The 20000-nt window shown below is 38.3% G+C and overlaps 1 protein-coding gene across 20 annotated transcripts in view; it reads left to right on the top strand.

Annotated features, from left to right (window-relative positions):
• Positions 1-20000, top strand: part of LOC106871305 (uncharacterized) — a 193210-nt gene that overhangs the window by 165546 nt on the left and 7664 nt on the right. For 13 of the 20 annotated variants that reach the window (XM_089363551.1, XM_089363564.1, XM_089363552.1 and 10 more), the window contains 6 exons: positions 781-819; positions 9418-9548; positions 10840-11024; positions 11789-12003; positions 12701-12767; positions 13928-14032. In XM_089363551.1, coding sequence (XP_089219677.1) covers positions 781-819; positions 9418-9548; positions 10840-11024; positions 11789-12003; positions 12701-12767; positions 13928-14032 — 742 coding nt within the window. Of the gene's footprint in view, positions 1-757; positions 820-9417; positions 9549-10839; positions 11025-11788; positions 12004-12700; positions 12768-13927; positions 14033-20000 lie in introns of all 20 variants that reach the window. The other 7 variants (XM_089363565.1, XM_089363556.1, XM_089363554.1 and 4 more) reach the window with 1 other exon arrangement.

Genomic DNA, 20000 nt, shown 5'->3' with positions numbered 1-20000 from the left:
TCTTCACCCACATAAGGTGTTGTTATCTGTTTGTTGGGATATGAAAGGGTTAGTTCACTTTGAACTTTTAAACCCAAACCAATCGATAACAAAAGAGATCTACTGCGAGCAACTTGAGCGGTTTAAATCAGCGCTAGAAGAAAAACGACCATAAATGGTTTCAAGACGAAAGGTGTTCTTCCATCAGGATAATGCTCAGCCACATACAGTGAGGATGACATTCCAAAGGCTGGAGCAGTCTGAATGGGAAACGATGCTCCACCCACCATATTCACCAGACATCACCCCATCTGATAATCATTTATTCCGTAGTCTTCAAAATCATTTGGATGAAAAATAATATGAATTCTGTGGATGAGGTCAGAACAGTATTGGAGGAGTATTTTTCATTAGAGACAAGTGAATGTTGGGCCTCATAAGTCTACCAGATTGATGGAAGGAGAGTGAGTATATTTTAGATTAAAAAAGAACTTTATCTTAAGTTTGAAAAATAAAAGAAGTAAAAACTGCATTATTTATGGGATGACCCAATATATATATATATATATATGTTTATATGTGTATATACGTTTATATATGTTTATATATATATATATATATATATATATATATATATGTGTGTATATATACACACACGCGCGTGTGTGTGTGTGTGTGTGTATATACACATGTATGTATGTGTATAGATGTATTTTCGTAAGCTGTTTGACCATTGATTATTGGCAAGTGAATAGTTTCTTCATGAACTTTGTTATAGTGTTTCTCTTGTTCTTCCTGCAGACCTTGATTCAACAAGACAGTAACATGGGAGAACTCATGGTAAGTCAGCTACACACTCCATCATACTCTCTCTCTCTCTCATTCTTTCCTCCCTCTCTCTCTCTCTCTAGATTCACCTTAGACTCCAGTGTATTTAATGATCTTTCTAAACTCACGTACATTTATCGCTCACACAACTGATTTTTAAATTTTGGCACAATGCCAGCAAGTTCATGGTCAGGGCTAAGTTGATTACATCGACCCCAGTGCACAACTGGTACTTATTTTACTCTACACTGAAAGGATGAACAGCAAAGTGGAACTCAGCAGAATTTATACTCAGACGGTGAAGACAGATGAAATGCCACTAAGCACTTCACCCACGTGCCAACTGTTCTGCCAGGTCACTGCCTTTCGCACTCACAACAATTACAATGCATACATTTACACACACACACACACACACACACACACACACACACACACACACACACACACACACACACACACACACACACACACACACACACACACACACACACACACAAACACACACACACACACACAAATAGATTTAATGATGCAAACAAGGAAATCGAACTCAAGACATGAGTGTATGTCTGTTTGTTATTGTGGTATAAAAGATGGGCTACAGCAAATATTCTGCTCAATACCAGAGATTTGCTTGTCAGTTGTTTGACCTTAACCAGTTGATCATGTCCCTTGGTGGCTGACGATATGTGCATCTCTAATCATGAGCAGAAGTAGTGGCGGAGCATCACAGCCGTGTGTTGAGAGGAATTCTTTGGGGTTTGAATAATTCACCTCTAGAAACATGAGTGTTTTGCTCAACATCCTTAAACAACCCTTATTCAGGGATCTTTTGAGCGAGATGGCATACTCGACCTGAAGAAAATTTTATGTTCACTTCCTCTCTTCATTTCTTTTCTTTTTTATCATATCTTTACTGTGACATTCATTTTCTTTCTTTTTTCTTTTTTTTACTTCCTCTTCTCCTTTCTGTCCTGATGGACTCCTACCCAAAATATCTGTATCTCTTTCTTTCCATTCCTTTAGAACATAATTACATCCACTTTTTATTCTTATTTGTAGTTTCTGTTGTTTTGTTTGTTATTTTTAGGGGGGGGGGTCTTTTTTGTTTTGTCTGGTTTTGACTCATGTCTTGCTGATATATATACATATACATACATACATATATATATATATATATATATATATATATATATATATATATATATATATATATATATATATGTATGTATGTATGTATGTATGTATGAGTGTATGTTTGAATGTATGTATGTATACATGAACGTTAGGTTAGTTAAAATATGTCACAAGCATCTTTTAATTAACCTAAAGTTCATCTATTCGCCATCACTGTTTGGTTCTAATGCTGCTACATTATTCCTGACCAGGCGGTTCAGCAGCGCAGCTCAGGCACTGAACTTGACTGTTTTTTAGTTAAAGCTGTGGCTTTGAATCTGCCCAGAGTTATCTCTCTTTGGTATTTCCCATTGAGGAAAGCTAAAGAGCCAGAAACATGCATCTGGGAAACCAAAAGAAGTCAGCACTCTACAGATATTGTTTTTACACCTTTTACCATGAGAGAGAGAGATTTTTTTTGTTTCTCCAGAGTAACTGCATTTACCTAATTCTAAAGGTAAATGAATTTACCTCTAGAAGTTAAATTACGTCATGAACATATTTTAACTAACCCTAAGTTCATACACACACACACACACACATATATGTATGTATGTATATATATATATATATATATATATATATAAACGTATATATATTTGTATATATATGTGTGTGAATATGTATATATATGTGTATATATATATGTGTATATATATATATATGTATATATATATGTGTATGTGTGTGTGTATATGTATATATATATATGTGTGTGTGTATATATATATATATATATATATATATATATATATATATATATATATATATATATATATATATGTTTATAAATATATATATATGTTTATATGTATATGTGTGTATGTATATATATATATATATATATATATATATATATATATATAATGGATTCTCCTGAGGGTCTAACAGCCAATATTGGACCACCCACACAGATCATTTGGTTGTAGTGGTGATGATTATATATATATATATCACCCCTTATCCCATCTTTCCAACATCTTTCTCTATCATCGCCCCCACCCCACATGTGCTCACCATCTGCTGGATTCCCCTCCATCTCCCAATCTTTTCTGTTGAATCTCTCTCTCCCCCACACACCATATCCTCCTGACAACCCCTCCCACTCCCCTTTCACAATCCTGAGAACTCGCCCCCACCCACATACCGCCCCTATCCAACCGTTGGCCCCACTTCCCTTATACACATGTCCCTCATCTTCTCTCTTTCTCTCTCCTCCCCCCCCCCCACAGAATTAGCCCCATGTCTCCTTTATTACAAGATTTCTCTTTCTGTCTCCCCCCCCCTTCTCGAACCCCTCTCGTCTGGCACAAAGCCACCTTCCCCGATACTCCCCCTCACCTCAGTTGAGAGAAAGGGGTCTTCTCTTGTAAATCATTTGGTGTCCTCACTAATGCTGGTGCCACATATAAAGCACCCAGTCCACTCTGTAATGTGGTTGGCATGTTAGGAAGGGCATCCAGCCATAGAAACCATTCCAAAGCAAGCAGTAGAACCAGGCACAATCTACTGACCCATGCCAGATTTTTAAATGACAATGATGATTTATTCTCACTGTCACCACTACTGTCATAGTATGGGCTCTGTCCCTTCTTCTAAACTCAACAGGTAAACCCTAACCCTAATCCCAGTTGTCTTCAATTGAAACTGTCCAGTTTTAAAACAGGCAAACCATTGTAAAAGGGAGCAGTTTGAGATGGAGTATCTAAGCTAGGTAGCTTCTACTGGGTGGGTTGGGTTGTGCTTGGCCAGTTTAGCTGGGGTCAATTTGTTCGACTAAAAACCCTTTAAGGCGGTGCTCCAGCATGGCCACAATCACAGAACCACTACTGCCTTCATGCAATCTCGACATGCCCACCACCGCGATAGCCAAGACCATTGTGGGGAGAGAAATCCCTCCACCGTCCACACCACAGTCTCACACCTACCTGTATTTACCCCACCCCTCCCTTCTATCTCCACAATCCCAAGAACATCATAGTTCCTCCCTTACCCCCCACCAAACCAGCCACATCCACCACTACCATGTCTACCATCGTATCCACCTGCCATCCATCCATTGGTTATTCCGTTACCACCACCACCATCATCATCACCATTGTCTCATTTCTGTTGAACAACCATTTAGTTCTGTGTATATTTTGTGATGACAGCTGATGGTTTCTTGTGTTGGAACTTGGCAAAAAAAAAACAAAAATACAAAACAGTTTTTTTTTTAAGTTGCTATTATTTTGGGAACCAGGAGGGGAGAAAGCATTATCACTGCTAACTGTGTTGGAGAAGAAATATGAAGAAAACAAAACCAAAAGCACACACACACACACATACACACACACACACATACACACACACACACAGAGAAAGCAGTTTGGAGGGCCAGTCTGCACTTGATGGGTTGTGAGAGGAGAGAACAGGTGACGTGTTTGATAAATTCGTTTCCCTTCAGACCCTTCTTGAAGATCCCACAGCTTTCTTGGGTGGGTGTTATTGGGGGGGTTTTTTTTCCACCAAAGATAGAAGCAAATGTCAACTTGATTATTTGGGAATTTAAAATAAAAAGTCTGTTTTTTTTTTAAATGAAGTTAGGGAGGGGAGAAAAAGGGGGTAGTTTATCTGATTAACGTATGGCAAGGGTTCATAGGGTGCAACTACTTAGACCCAGTTTTCAACAGCTTTTCGAAGCCAGAGTGGATTGTATCAGTGGTGTTGCTAGGCTGGGGGTTATTTTAGGGGGTGGCATTTGTATGTGTGTATGTGTTGGCATTTTAAAAAAATATTTTTTTACTTGTTTCAGTCATTAGACTGCGACCATGCTGGGGCTCCGCCTTGAAGAATTTTTCGCCACCACCACCACCACCACCACCACCTCTTTCTTCTGCTACCTTCCAATCATTAAACTATTCCAGAACATTAATTCCTTTTTGTCTTTAGTTTGTAAGGTTCTGGATGTGAATTCAGGTGTTGAATATCACTTCTTTCTAACAAACAACCGATTGATTGTTTAACCAACACATTAAACAAACGTTCAATTGGTTGGTTAGATATTTAACCAACTGGCTAACAGTAAAGAAGTGATATTGAACCAGTGCATGTGTTTATTATTATTGGGATAATGACCCTCCCAGACTATACCAGAGCAGTTCCAAACTAATAAATAATGACACTCATTTCATTGTTTCTGCAGTTTAACATGATCTAGAGACACAATGAGCTTGTCCCTTCGTTCTCAAATTCATGAGAAACTGTAATTATGAAGCTGCTTGATAACTGGTTGGTCTTATTTCTGTCTGGACAACTGGACATTGACAAACTGCTGATCATGTGTGTGTGTGTGTGTGTGTGTGTGTGTGTGTAGCTATGTGAGTCGGTGTAAATGCGTCTGTGTGTATGTGACTGAAAGTGTTTATATGTGTGTGGTGTCTGTGTCTGTATGTGTAGATATCCATGTCTTAGCCCACGTGTGAGTGTGCGTGCATGTGTTGTATATATATATATATGTGTGTGTGTGTGTATTATATATTATGTGTGTGTGTGTGCGTGTGTAGTCATCCTTACTATGTGACACACAATGATTTAATGTGAAAGGAGACAGGTTCAGTCTGCCTGACTGACACTTTAACATCACTTAACATCACTGGTGCTCATCCATCATCATCATGATCATCATCTCTATCAGCATCACCTTCATCATCACCATCACCATCATCATCATCATCGTCATTACCAACAGTAGCAACATCATCACCATCACTATCAGCATCGCTCACCCCCCCCCCCCCCGCCACCACGATCACCACTATGTGTGAATTTATGAAATGTCAATAAAACAGACATAAAAACATCCCATTGACTTTATTATTTAAGGAAGTTGTAAGTGGGGTGGGTGGAGGTGGGGGTGGGGACTAAGTGGTATTGTAATGGTGGTGGTGGTGGTGGTGGTGATGAAGTGGGTGTTTCATTCTGCTGGCAGTGGGGTGCCGATGTCTATGGTGTGTTCAAGTGGTGCAATGGTGGGGTAGGGTGGGGGGGAGGTACACGGCCCCACCCACCCACTCCTGTGCCACACCTCACTCTCAGATCATGTACAATATTGTAAATTTCTCAACTTATCTCTGTGGTGATGGTCGTGGTGATGAAAGTGGTGTTGTTGTTGTTGTTGTTGTTGGTGGTGGTGGTGGTGATGTAATGTGGTGACAGTGTGGAATGGTTTAAATTTTGCAGTAAGTATATATATATATATATATATATATATATATATATATATACATATATATATATATATATATACATGTGTATATATATCTCCATGAACTCATAAACATTCTGCCAGAGAATATACTTTGAGAAATATCCCCCCCTCCTCCACTCCTCTCACCCCTCCCCTCTGTTTCTCTCATGTTCATCTGTAGTGACACATGTAAACTAATAATTGTCCACCCAACCCTCCTTTCTCCCCCTCCTCTCCCACCCCTGCTATTTCACCTCCCCATCTTCCCCTACCCCACCCCATACTCGAAAAAAAAAAAGTGCTGCAGATAAAACCTTCTTGACAGGGCAGGGCACCTAACATTGCTGGCCCCTATGGTGCTCTTACAACCCTCACTGCTACCACCACCACCACCACTACCACCACTGCCAGTTGCTGCACCCTGTCCTCTTCCCCACCCTGCCAGCTGTACCCAGAGTCTGAGACAGATGCCAGATGACGATGTTGATGATGATGGCGATAGGAATGATGAAGGTGATGGTAGTGACAACGACAATGATGGTGATGATGATGATGATGATGATGATGATGATGATGATGATGATGACGACGACGACGACGATGATGATGATGATGATGATGATGACGACTATGATTGCAAATAGGATGAGAACAGAACGATAACATGGATGAAAGTGGTGGTGAGGAAGTGGATGGTGATGATGATGATGATGATGACACTGACAATGACGACAACAACGATAATGATGGTGATGATGACAATGATGATGATGATGATGACGACGACAACAATGATGATGGTGATGATGATGATGCCATACTTATGGCTTCTCCTTAACATTGTCACAGAATCAACATCATCATCATCATCATCATTGACAACAACAACAACACCAACAACATTGTAAGTGTTATCACCAGGTGTTGTTGTTGTTGTTGTTGTCGGTGGTGGTGGTTGAGAGAAAGAATGTGAAGGTATGAGTGTTGGATGAGGTGGGGGAGTGGGTAGAAGGAAGTTGAGAAGTGGTGAGAGGAGGAAAAAGAGAGAGAGAAGGGGACAGTGGGAGTAGAAAGGAAGAGCAGTGTGGGTGTAAGACAGAGTAAGTAGGAGGAGAGGGGGAGATGTAGAAGGTGGGAGTAGGGGTGGTGTAAGGGTACTGTCCCCTAATTAGTGAGGTGATGTCAACAGTGACAACACTATATCATGTTGTCAGTTAGGCACTTGGAGCTGAAGGGGGGGGGGGTGAGGGGGGTGGTGGTGGTGGCCATGGTAGAAGACCTCTAACTGCTGACAGAGCAGGTAGACATATGAAGGGGATTCAGTGGGTGGGGGAGACAATCCATGTTTGATGTCCTGCTTTTTTTGAGGGGGTGGGGTGGGGTAGAGAGAGGATATACGTGTGTGTGTGTGTGTGTGTGTGTGTGTGTGTGTGTGCGTATGATGAGGGGTATATTTTAATATTGATGCTGGAATCAATTCAGCTTCAGGGATCATTACAAAAATAGGGACATGTTAAGGGTGATATTAAGAAAAGGAGGAGGAGGAGGAGGGGGACATGTTGGTATGGACAGTACAGAGGACAGTTTGGGATTTTACAGAGAAAAGCATTTTGACTTGCTGCTGTTGTCATTTAACTCCAGATCATCTTTAATCAAGCTGATCTAGGTTAAAGGACATTCCAGGCATGCCCATCACATATTTTTTGGGAATGTATAGGGCTATATTATCGAATGTGCCCTTTCCTTGTTGTTAGAAGATGCTGCTGCTATGCCCCTAATCTGAGGCATGCCATTTGGCTCAGTTTCCACAGCAACCACTTGATACAATGCGCTGGCTGGGATTCCTTGTGGTACCGGACACGAAAGAGGCTGACCTCAGAACCCTACATAGTCTCTGTCCACATGCCGACCACTTTGCAGTGTTTTTGGGGCACATTTTTATAGTAGAAGTACTAAAGAGGTTGTCTTATTCATCAGAGACACTCTTGATACAACTTGTCAGCTTTTCATTGTGGCACCAGCACAGGAGGAGGGGGGGGGGGTGTCTTGTACACAGGGCAACTGAGAAAGTTAAGACATGAAGATCAAAGAAGAGGAGAACAAGGGGACAGGGGACACCAGCAGTGAGTGGAAACAACAAGTGCAGATGGTACTCAATAATAGGGTTTGTGTATTTGTTCAGAGAGTGATGCACATATGTAAGTAGGTGGGTTTGCTTTGTGTATGTATATATATACACATATATAAATATAGATACATACATACATAAATATGCATACATTTATGTGTGTGTGTGTATATATGTATATATATATATATATATATATATATATATATATATATATATATTGAAACTTAAGCTTCTTCAGATTTTTATGACTGTGTTTCATGTCTCTGATCTTGAGACAAAATGCAAGTAATGAAACAGGAAACTTTTAATAAGAATATTCCCATAATGAAATCAAAACAAAAAGAGGAAGCGTTTGCTGAGAAGCTTTTGTGGAAATAAAACGAAAGAAATAAAAAGAATATTTTATTGCACACACATGTAAAATGACAAAATGCATTCATTAAAAAAAGAAGACAAATAAAAAAAAAATAAAGTAAATAACGGTATGAATTCCATCATTTTTATTGCTTATATTCAATGCCATTCACAAAACGACATGGATGCAGAAATGTTACAAAATACTACATGGTTTTGAAGGAAGATGGAAGTAATGAGATGGGAAAGTGAGAAAAACATGTAATAGAGGATGTAAAGTAATAGAACATATAGCGTAATAGTGTACAGAGTAACAGAGTAATGGAATACACACACACACACACACACACACACACACACATATGCATGCATGTAGTAATTGAGTATGTAGGGAGAAAGAAAATAGCAGTAATATGCTGTCAGACATCGCTTTGCACTCTGGAGCTGAGAAGACATGTAACATGACATTTTTTAATAAATATATTTTGATACTCTACTCTCAGTACTGAGTGCTCTCGTTTTCTTTTTTCTTGATTTTTTACATTAGAGTCTTTACATCCAAAAGACTTTACATATATAAATATGTATGTGTATAAATGTGCATATGTGTGTGTGTATACATATATACACACACACACACATACACACACTCATATACATACATACATCTATAGATATGCATATACCCATAATTTTCTTCTCTCTCTATATTCTCCAGTTACAGCTCAGTTTTGATGAATACGAGAATAGCCTGAATGTTTTAGTTATTCAAGCCAGAAATCTGCTACGCGGGGACTTTTCGGGTCTTTCTGACCCCTTTGTTAAGGTCTACCTTTTACCGGGTCGAAGGTAAGTTTTTATACCTTCCTCTCTCTCGCACACATCTCCACATTTATAAAAGAGTATGCGAGGAAGAGGTTCAGTTTTTATTTTCAACATCTCTTACAACAAACAAGACAATCCTCCAGGTTTAGGAAGAATTCTTTGTACTTCCTTATTAACCATTTTGTTACCAAATTTCTGTTTCAATTTATTTCGAAAATAATGAAGAATTTCATAGAATAGCCATGTCATTATTAACCTTTTATTTGGAAAATGTACAAAATGATGCTACAAAGGTGTTTCACGTGTTAATTCCATTGGCCATCACAAGTCATGTGGTCTTAATAGTCCAGATGTTGAGAGGAGAGACCAGGAGAGTTGGGAAGGGAAGGGAAATGCTGACGTTTCTTGGTTTTCAAGGGAGGTCACTCTAAAGGTTTCTTTTCAAGAAAGACTTCACTCTCCATAAACTGTCATTGCTCAAATTACAAAGCTATTCAAAGCCATAACGTGTGTGTGTGTGTGTGTGTGTGTGTGTGTGTGAACATATCTCTTTTACTCTTTTTCTTGTTTCAGTCATTTGACTGCGGCCAGGCTGGAGCACCACCTTTAGTCGAGCAAATTGACCTCAGAGCTTATTCTTTATAAGCCCAATACTTATTCTATCGGTCTCTGTTTGCCGAACCGCTATGTTACGGGGACGTAAACACACCAGCATCGGTTGTCAAGCAATGTTGGGGGGAAAAACAGGCACACAAACATATACATACACATACACATATATATACATATATACGACGGGCTTCTTCCAGTTTCCGTCTACCAAATCCAGTCACAAGGCTTTGGTCGGCCCGAAGCTATAGTAGAAGACACTTGCCCAAGGTGCCATGCAGTGGGACTGAACCCAGGACCATGTGGTTGGTAAGCAAGCTACTTACCACACAGCCACCTGCACCTATTCTTTTCTTCTTTCACTTGTTTCAGTCATTTTGACTGTGGCCATACATATATACATATATACATACATGCATATATATATATATATAATATAGATACATGTATATATAATATATATATACATAATATAGATACATTTGCATATATATAAACACAGAAATGTGTGTTTGAGATATAAGAGTGTGTATAATCATTATTTACTGTAAACTCGAAATTATAGAATATGAAGTAGAACAATTTTGTGAAATTCATGTTGTATGATGTTTATACAGTTTATTTTGAACCCCTTCATCCTCCCAGACTCTCAGATTCCCATCTTTAAAAGTATCAATATTGAATTTGGCATTCTTACCGTTTCCAGTCCTGATCACAAGCGCCGTACCAGATACGTCAGTTGCACCCTGAATCCTGAATGGCATCAAAATCTAGTCTTCCAGAATCTCAGTCGAGATGATCTCAAAACCAAAATTTTGGAAATCACAGTGTGGGATTACGACCGGTTCAAACCCAATGATTTCCTGGGTCAAGTTGTCATAGACCTAAAAGGTATGTATGGAACCCCACCCCCTCCCCTTGCACCACCACTACTACCACCACCACCACCACTACCTATCCCTGCTTCCAGTCCAGTTTCGATGTCATTTGATTGAGAGTTTATTGAGACAAGGAAAATTTTGATGTCTTTCAATCACCATCATCATCACCATCATCATCATCACCATCATCACCATCATCATCATCATCATCATCATCATCATCATCATCAACAGCAGCACCAGCAGCATTACTATCATCAGCAGCCACATCCTCTTTTTTTTTTTCAGACATTGTTGATTGTGATTTGTGGAAGATTTGGTTGCTATTTCTAGTTGTTTGAGTGCCTGCATAAAAGTTCCCTTGTTGAGCAATCAGTAAATATATTTGATGCGCGCGTGTGTGTGTGTGTGTGTATGATGGGACATAGACTGCGGTACAGATTCTCTAACTTACCTGTGATACATTATCAATATACCATGTTACGATTTGTCATCTGCATAACAATATAAGTTGTTATATGTCTTGTGATACATGAACTGACACGAGTCACACAGATTCTGTCACCCAGATACATATGTCACTGAACACAACACAGCACATCACAGGCTGTAAAAACTGCTGTGATTCACAATGTGCGACACAGAAGCTATAAAAACAATTTCTGTCACTTACTGAGACACGAGATGTTGTGACACATATCATGACACATACTGTAACACACAACCAACTCTGTAACATGATTGTAACCTAATCTCTGCATCCCTGTATTTCAGATGATTGTTTCATCGACAGCCAGTCTCACTGGTACCGTCTGTTTCAACAAAACGAAGCCCTAGCCAGTACAGATCTACCAAAACCTACAGTTGGACCTCATTATTTTCGACCCATGACCATCACCGACAGTCAAATGTCCCACCACCGGATTGGTGAATACCCAACAGCTCCACGCCGATATCATACTCAAGCTCGTTCCCAACACACCACTCAGGTAAATCTCACCTTTACGTTTTCTCTCCCTCTTCTTCTTTCTTTCTTTCTTTCTACTCTGTCTCAGCATGAACACCACAACTTCCTATTTTTCCTACCTGCTGCAACTTGGAATATTTCTTTTATTGATTGATTATGTCTATCCAGTGCAGCTCTATCAGTATATTATCGGTTAGTTGTGCCTGGTAGTAGCTAATATAATAAAACTGCTCTGTCGGGCAGTTATGTACCTTACCACTCCACTCAAACCTACACACCTGAGGAAGAGTTTTTGCTGATCAAGAGCATTTACTCCCTCAAGCCCCTTAAACTCCAAAAATGGGGGATTTTTGTAAATTTTTTTACAATAGCGGAATTTGTGGGGTTTGAGGGAGTAAATGACCTGAATTGATCTAAGCGAAAATTTAGCATCTTTCTATTAAATAAATATAGCGACATTTTAGCCCTCAGGCATTTTCAATTTTCAGTTTTTTATTTTCACTCCCCCCCTATTGTAGAAGACATTTGCTCAAAGTATTGGTCGCTGGAACCAAACCCAGAACCAAGTTATTGTGAAACAAATCACTCAACCACGAGGCCATGGCTATATCAGTATTTTTTTCTAGTGGATCTATTTATTCTAAATATTTGTCGTGTAAACCATTAAATGCTTCCATTGATCACCAATTTTCATTTTGGTTAATATTTTCCATTTTTAGATGCAAGAATTAGCAATGGAACCTGAAGTTAAACGTAGAAAATCTATTGGTACCATAGCAGAAGATCGTAAGTATAGCTTCTATTTCTAGCATCTTTCATTGAGATGTCAGGGTTTTCTCCTTTTTTTTTTTTTTTGCTTATGTGTCTTTAAGGGAAGGAGTTGAAGTTTTCTTGATCCCATCTACCATTGTTGGTGCCAAGGGAAAAGGATTTATCCTTGGGTAAAGCAATGCCCTGGAACTCCTACATATGCAACCACAACATACATACTGAAATATATATACATATATATATATATATATATATATATATATATATATATATATATATATATATGTATGTATATATATGTATGTATACATACAAACAGGCTGCTTAGTTTTAACAATCCAATATGAAATATTAGCTAAGTGGGTGAAGGCCATCCTATTTTAGTTGCCAGACTCACATGTCCTCTTTCCTATTGAAACACTAGAAATACTTTTTATTTATAGAACTCATCATGTTATTACATTACTACATTATCATACCATTATCATATCATTATCATATCATTATGTAACAATATAGTATACTGTAATTTCAGTGTGTATATATACGATGTAACAGTATAGTTGGCGTATATTTTGATATTTCCTCAACACTGTATCACCAGAACCTTATCCACTCAGACTTCCATTCTCATCCCTACGACTATGAACAGGGTCCCCTAACATGTCATACAGAGAGACTGAACTTGTAACTTTGTGGTGCTGAAGCAAACATCTTAACCATTCAGCCACTATGCACCTTCATGTATTTGTACATACATACATACATATATATATATATATGGGTATATACATACATACATACATATATATGTATGTATGTATATATACATATTTATATATGTGTGTGTGTGTATATAGATAGATAGATATACATACATACACATGTATATATGTATATCATCATCATCATCATCATCATCATCATCATTATTTTATGTCCATTTTCCACACTGGTATGTGTTGGATGGTTTGACAGGATCCAACAATCCACCGAGTCCCGATGCCAGCTTTGGAAGAATTTCCATGGCTGACTGAATGACCTTCCAAATGCCAACCACTCTGCAAAACATCATCCGCTGTCCTTATTGCATATTATCCGGGAACCCTTTTTCCAAAATCTTGTCTTCCTGCCATCGATGCTTTCTGTTCAACCCCTGTCGTTGTCATTTCTAGGTCTCCAACCGGACAGGATGGCCGAGACCTCGTCATCAAGATCTTCTCCAATTCCTCAGTCCATCCCACGCGACACCCAAACGTCTTTGATAAACCAAAACAGAAGTAAGTCTTTACCTGGTTCTATCATTCACTTTATGCATGCCTGGCAAGTGGCTTTGTTGCCATGGAGATGTGTGTGATGTCTTTGTTGTTATGGAGATGTGTGAAGTCCAGCTTTGGTGTTATGATGATGTGTCAGTTGTGTGGCTTTGTTGCTATGGTGATGTGTTTGTGATGTCTAACCTTGTTGCTATACAAATGAGTCAGATATGTGTACTTGTTGCTATGGAAGTGTCATCTAATGTGAAGGCTTGTTGCCATGGAAATCTGGCAGAAGCTAAGCTTTCTAATCTGGGAGACTGGGAGATGTATTTTGATGTGTAGCTCTGTTGACATGGATACGAGTTTGCCACAGAACTTCGTTGGCATAGAAACATTTCTGAAATGTACTATAGTTGCTTAGACATGGAGGTCTTCCTTGTGTACTCTTGTTGTTGCCATGGAAATATTTTTAATTTCAGAACCAGATACAACTTAGCAAAGGTGCCAAGATTTATTGCTGGCACGTGCACACACACACACACACACACACACACACGCACGCACACGCACACACACACACACACACACACACACATGCACACACACATATAAATTGAAATATAAAAGAGGTCCAGCTGCCATTTAAAGTCGAAACAACCTCCGCCTCTCCCCCCAACCCTTTCATTCATTGACACTTATATTTTATATTTTATTCTGGTTCTTCCAGGAGAGAAAGTTTTGGTAAATGTACCTTTAAGTAGCTTAGCATCATCATCATCATCATCATCACTATCACCATCGTCATTGTCTTCATTAATCTCATTGCTGCCATGACAACCACCACCACCACCAACGTCATCATCATCATCATCATCATCTTTGCACACAGATGCTTACATATGCATTCACATGCACGCATGACACCTGCATACCACACACACACACACATACACATCTCTAAATTCTTTCTCATTTAAGCATAAGGCCAGAAATTTTGAGGGGAGGGGGACAAGTCAATTACTAGCAACCCCCCCCCCCCCCAATACTTGACTGGTGCTATTAATTTTTGCAACCCCCAAGGGATGAAAAGCAAAGTTGATCTCAGCAGGATTTGAACTCAGAGTGTCAAAAGCAGAATGAAATACCAATTATGCATTAACGATTCTGTCAGCCTTCCACCTTATCACCTCTCACTAATTAAACGACATAGAACAGAGTGTGACCTTAGTTTGGGTGTGACCCCTACACAATACCATATGATGTCAGTGGCCTTTACACATGGTATTCTTTGTAGTGCAGAAAGTATAATAGCAATTTCGTTGAGACTGCAACTCCTTGTACCTTCCAAAGTACTGTGTGTCTGTGAGATATTCTGTGGTACCTAGTGACCTCAACTTGGTGTGACCTCAACACATGCTACCTTTTATAGTAAGCCCTGGCTGTGACTCCAAGACCTGGTACCTTCTCTACTACAGTGTGCCTTTAATTTAGTTGTGAGCTCAACATGTGGCACCTTTTGTGCTGAAGAGTGTGGTGTCCTTTGGCCCGGTGGCCCCAACACCTCCCACCTCCCACACGAAACTGTATCAACTCACTCTCACTCTGACCATCTCCAACAAACAATAAAACCTAGCAGAATGGTTCCCTTCTCTGCTGACAGCCCTCTAGTTACCATTATCTCATCCATCTTGATTCTTCATCACTATTTAATGATGCACTGACATAAGATTATTCTGGAGGGAATGGTGGTGAAGGTGGCGGCGTAGGTGGTGGTGGTGGTGGTGGTGGTGGTGGCGGAGGAGGACATATCATCTAAAATATACATACACTTGTTCACACACATACACAAGCACGCACACATGCATACACATATCTTTGTATATATGTTTATTATGTAAATGTGCATGTGTGTATATGTATGCATGCATGTATGTATGTATATATGTGTGTGTGAGTGTGTATATATATATATATATATATATATATACTCACACACATATATACATATATGTATATGTATACACACATACATACACACACACACACAAAATGTAAGGAAGATGCATTTGATCTGCCCAGATGTACGCATTTCATGCATACATGCACACACCCACACAGTCACAGTTGCATACGATCGCTGCTGCTCTTTGACATCGGCAAATATGTTGCCAATTAGTCTCACACACACACACACGTAGATTTACAAGCTCATACATATACACTCATCAGATCAGACAGTACACATACTTTTTCTATTAAAATTCCAGCTATCAATTTTTTTTTCCACTTCAGTTTTTCATCCTCCTGTTGCATTCTCAGGTTGCTCAGTTGGTCCCTACCTTCATCCTGGTACCCTAATTATCTCTCCAGTGCTTCTTCAGTCTTTCTTTTGCCCATTTGACCCTCCTTCCCTCTCTCCCTCTTTCTCTCTCTCTCTCTTTGTGCATATATATATATATATATATATATACATACATACATATATCTGTCTGTCTGTCTATCTATCTATCTACATATCTATCTATCTATTTATCTATCTATCTATCTACCTACCTACCTATCTATCTATCTTACCTATCTATCTATCTATCTATCTATCTATCTATCTATCTTTTTGCCTTATTTCTTGACTAATCGTGGGTCAAAGGGCATGCAACATCAACTACATAGCATATCTGGTGCACCTTGTCCACCACCACTAGGTCCGGTCTGTTACACTCTGGAACCTGATCTGTTTGGAATGGGAAATCCCAGAGGATTTTGCTTGTCTGCATTATTATTATCATCATCATCATCATTATTATTATTATTATTATTATTATTATCATTGTTATTATCACCAAGGGAAGGCGGGCTCCGAAAGGGTCCCAGGGAGTAAGTAGCGTCCCTGCCTTCCTGAGCGACTTTTCCTCCGCATTTCTTAAAAATTATGGTAGAGGTCTTGGTCTTGGCACCACTCATGTCTAGAAACTGAGGTTGGGGGTAAGCAAGGGTATAGTCCCCATAGAAAATCCAGCTCCAAAAAAGCCTCATGATAGCAAAGGAGGATGAACACCAGCCAGCCCAAAAGTTGGGGTGGGCTGCACCTGCCTACCTCAGTTGCTATGGCATTGAGGTAGATCTGGCCACCTTCATTAACAGGGACAAACCCAGATTTAAGACATTGGATGATGATGATGATGCAGGTGGCAGGCTGGCGGAACCATTTGCATGCTGGGTGAACTGTTTAGCAGCATTTCATCTATTGCTATGTTGTGAGTTCAAATTCCACCGAGGTCAACTTTCATCCTTTCAGTGTCAATAAAATAAAAGTACCAGTTGTGCACTGCGGTTGATGTAATTGATTTGGCCCCTTCCCCCGAAATTGCTGGTTTGTGCCAAAATTTGGAACCAATATTATTTTTATTCGTTCAGACATCCTAAACAATCCTAGAGATTGTTTAAACAAACGAAGAAATAAACAAGAATCTCTCCACCCCAACCCCTTTCTCCCTTCCCTCACTACCCCTCTCCACCTAACACATCTTTTATGTGTCTTACCTGTAACTTTGACATAGCAAAACACCTCACAGCTGTCTCTCTCAATTAACGAGAACAGAAGTCAGTGTCTCTTGTAGCAGAACACAAGAATCCCAACTGATGGAATGGTAAATTGTTACAGCAGGAAGTTAACTGATTCGGGAAGAAGAAAAAAAGAGAAAAGGTGTACATGTGTTAGACTATATATTAACACAGACAGACAGATGTACACAAATACAAAAGCATACAAACGCATACACATTATCACACACACTCATATATATATATATATATATATATATATATATATATATATATATATATATATATATATAAATATATATAAATATATATATATATATATATATATATATATATATATATATATATATATATATATGTAATGGTTGTGTGGTAAGAAGCTTGCTTCCTAACCACATGGTTCTGTGTTCAGTCCCACTGTGTGGTACCTTGGTCAAGTGTCTTCTACTATCACCTTGGGCCAACCAAAATCTTGTGAGTGGATTTGGTAGATGGAAACTGAAAGAAGCCCATTGTATATATACATGTATATATATTCATGTGTGTGCATCTGTGTTTGTGTCCCCCACCACCACCATCACTTGACAACCAGTGTTGATGTGTTTATGTCTCTGTAACCTAGCAATTTGGCAAAAGAGACTGATAGAATAAGTACTAGGCAGAATTTAATGCTAATTTGCTCCTGTCATTAACTTAACCCTTTTGTTATTATATCTCTGTTGAAATACATTGCTTTTCCTTCAATTAATTTTGAAAATAATAAAGAATTTAATAAAATGAATTTGTCATTATTAAGCTAGTGTTTGGAACATAAATTAAGAAATTTTGATGGACAGTTTTGATGTCAGGGACGTGTTTAATATGTAAAATTAGTCTATTGAATAGTTTTACACCACTAAACTTAGTAGGTATTTAAGCAATGCATTTGTGGATAGCTAATGGGTAGCATGTAGTGCTGATGAGAGAGCAATGATTCTTGAAATATTCATGTACACCGTTTACTTATTTTTTTTTTCTATTTCGATCACATTATTCACATAAATATATTCATATACAAAACATTATAATCTTCAATGCTGGATCTGAATTCTATAGAAAATCTTTAGTGATAAACTTAAAAATGACTTTTCATTTAGATCCCTTTCAAACAGCAAGCCTCTCTCAGAAAACCAGGAATTGTCACAAGCAGATTGCTTTCAAAAGAACCAATAATGACAAAATTATCTTACTAAATTCTTTATTATTTTCAAAATTAATCAAAACAAATGCAGTAAATTTCAGTGGAAATATCATGATGAAAGGGTTAAATACTCTTGGGTGTACTTTGGGGAAGATTTGCTGCGATTTTTAGCATATTGAATGACTGCTTAGAGACTCCTTGGCTGGCAGCACAACAACCACCACTGGCACCAGCACCACCACCATCTTCACCATTGTTCTACAGAAATATGGAACATGTGAAAAAAATTGTAATTGTCTTCAACTAATAGATTTCATTCTAGAGTGCATGGTTTAAATTTCTATTGTGCACGGGGGTCACACACACACACACATGCATAGATACATGTATGTATGTATGTATGTATGTATATATGTAGCTATGTATCTATGTATCTATCTATCTATCTATCTATATATATATATATATATATATGCATATATGTGTATATATATATATATATGTATGTATACATGTATAATATATATATATATATATATATATAATTACATATGGCTATGTGTGTGTGTGTGAGTGTGTACACGTACACACACACACACACATATACATATATGTATACACATAAATATATATATATACATATATATATATATATATATATATATATATATAGAGAGAGAGAGAGAGAGAGAGAAAGAGAAGAGAGAGAGAGAGAGAGAAAGTGCACATTATGCACATCTAATATGCCAACATGTGCACATTTCATGAGAACTGTTTTTTCTGCAGGATATGATTCCACAATTAAGTATTTCTGCTGCTATTGGTTGATTACTAATGACCTGAGAGGCATGAAGGTCACAACACACCATTATGTAACTCTTCTGTTTCCGACCTTATTTCTTTGATTTCTGTCAACAAATAAATAGCTAGATTAATTAATTTAGTCTTGATAAAGCTATAGTGTTTGTTAGTGAAATAACATTAATAATACAGGAAAATAATTTTAGGAGAGGAATACAAAGATATTTTTAATTAAATATTTCAGGATGTGTGGTGGTGGTGGTGGTGGTGGTGGGTACTAGTGTTGCTGATGTTGCTGTTACTGCTGCTAATGGTGGTGGTACTGATTGCTGGTGGGCGGGGTCACGGCAGTGGTGAGAATGATAGTGGCATTGAAGAATTATTATCTTAATATATATATATATATATGCAGACATATATACATATATATATAGATATATATATACA

This window comes from Octopus bimaculoides, chromosome 15 (genome assembly GCF_046866305.1).
Source record: "Octopus bimaculoides isolate indiv1 chromosome 15, ASM4686630v1, whole genome shotgun sequence".
In the NCBI taxonomy this organism is placed as follows: Eukaryota; Metazoa; Mollusca; class Cephalopoda; order Octopoda; family Octopodidae; genus Octopus; species Octopus bimaculoides.
The sequence above is the reverse complement of the archived record's forward strand: the minus strand, read 5'-3'. Positions and strand labels throughout refer to the sequence as shown.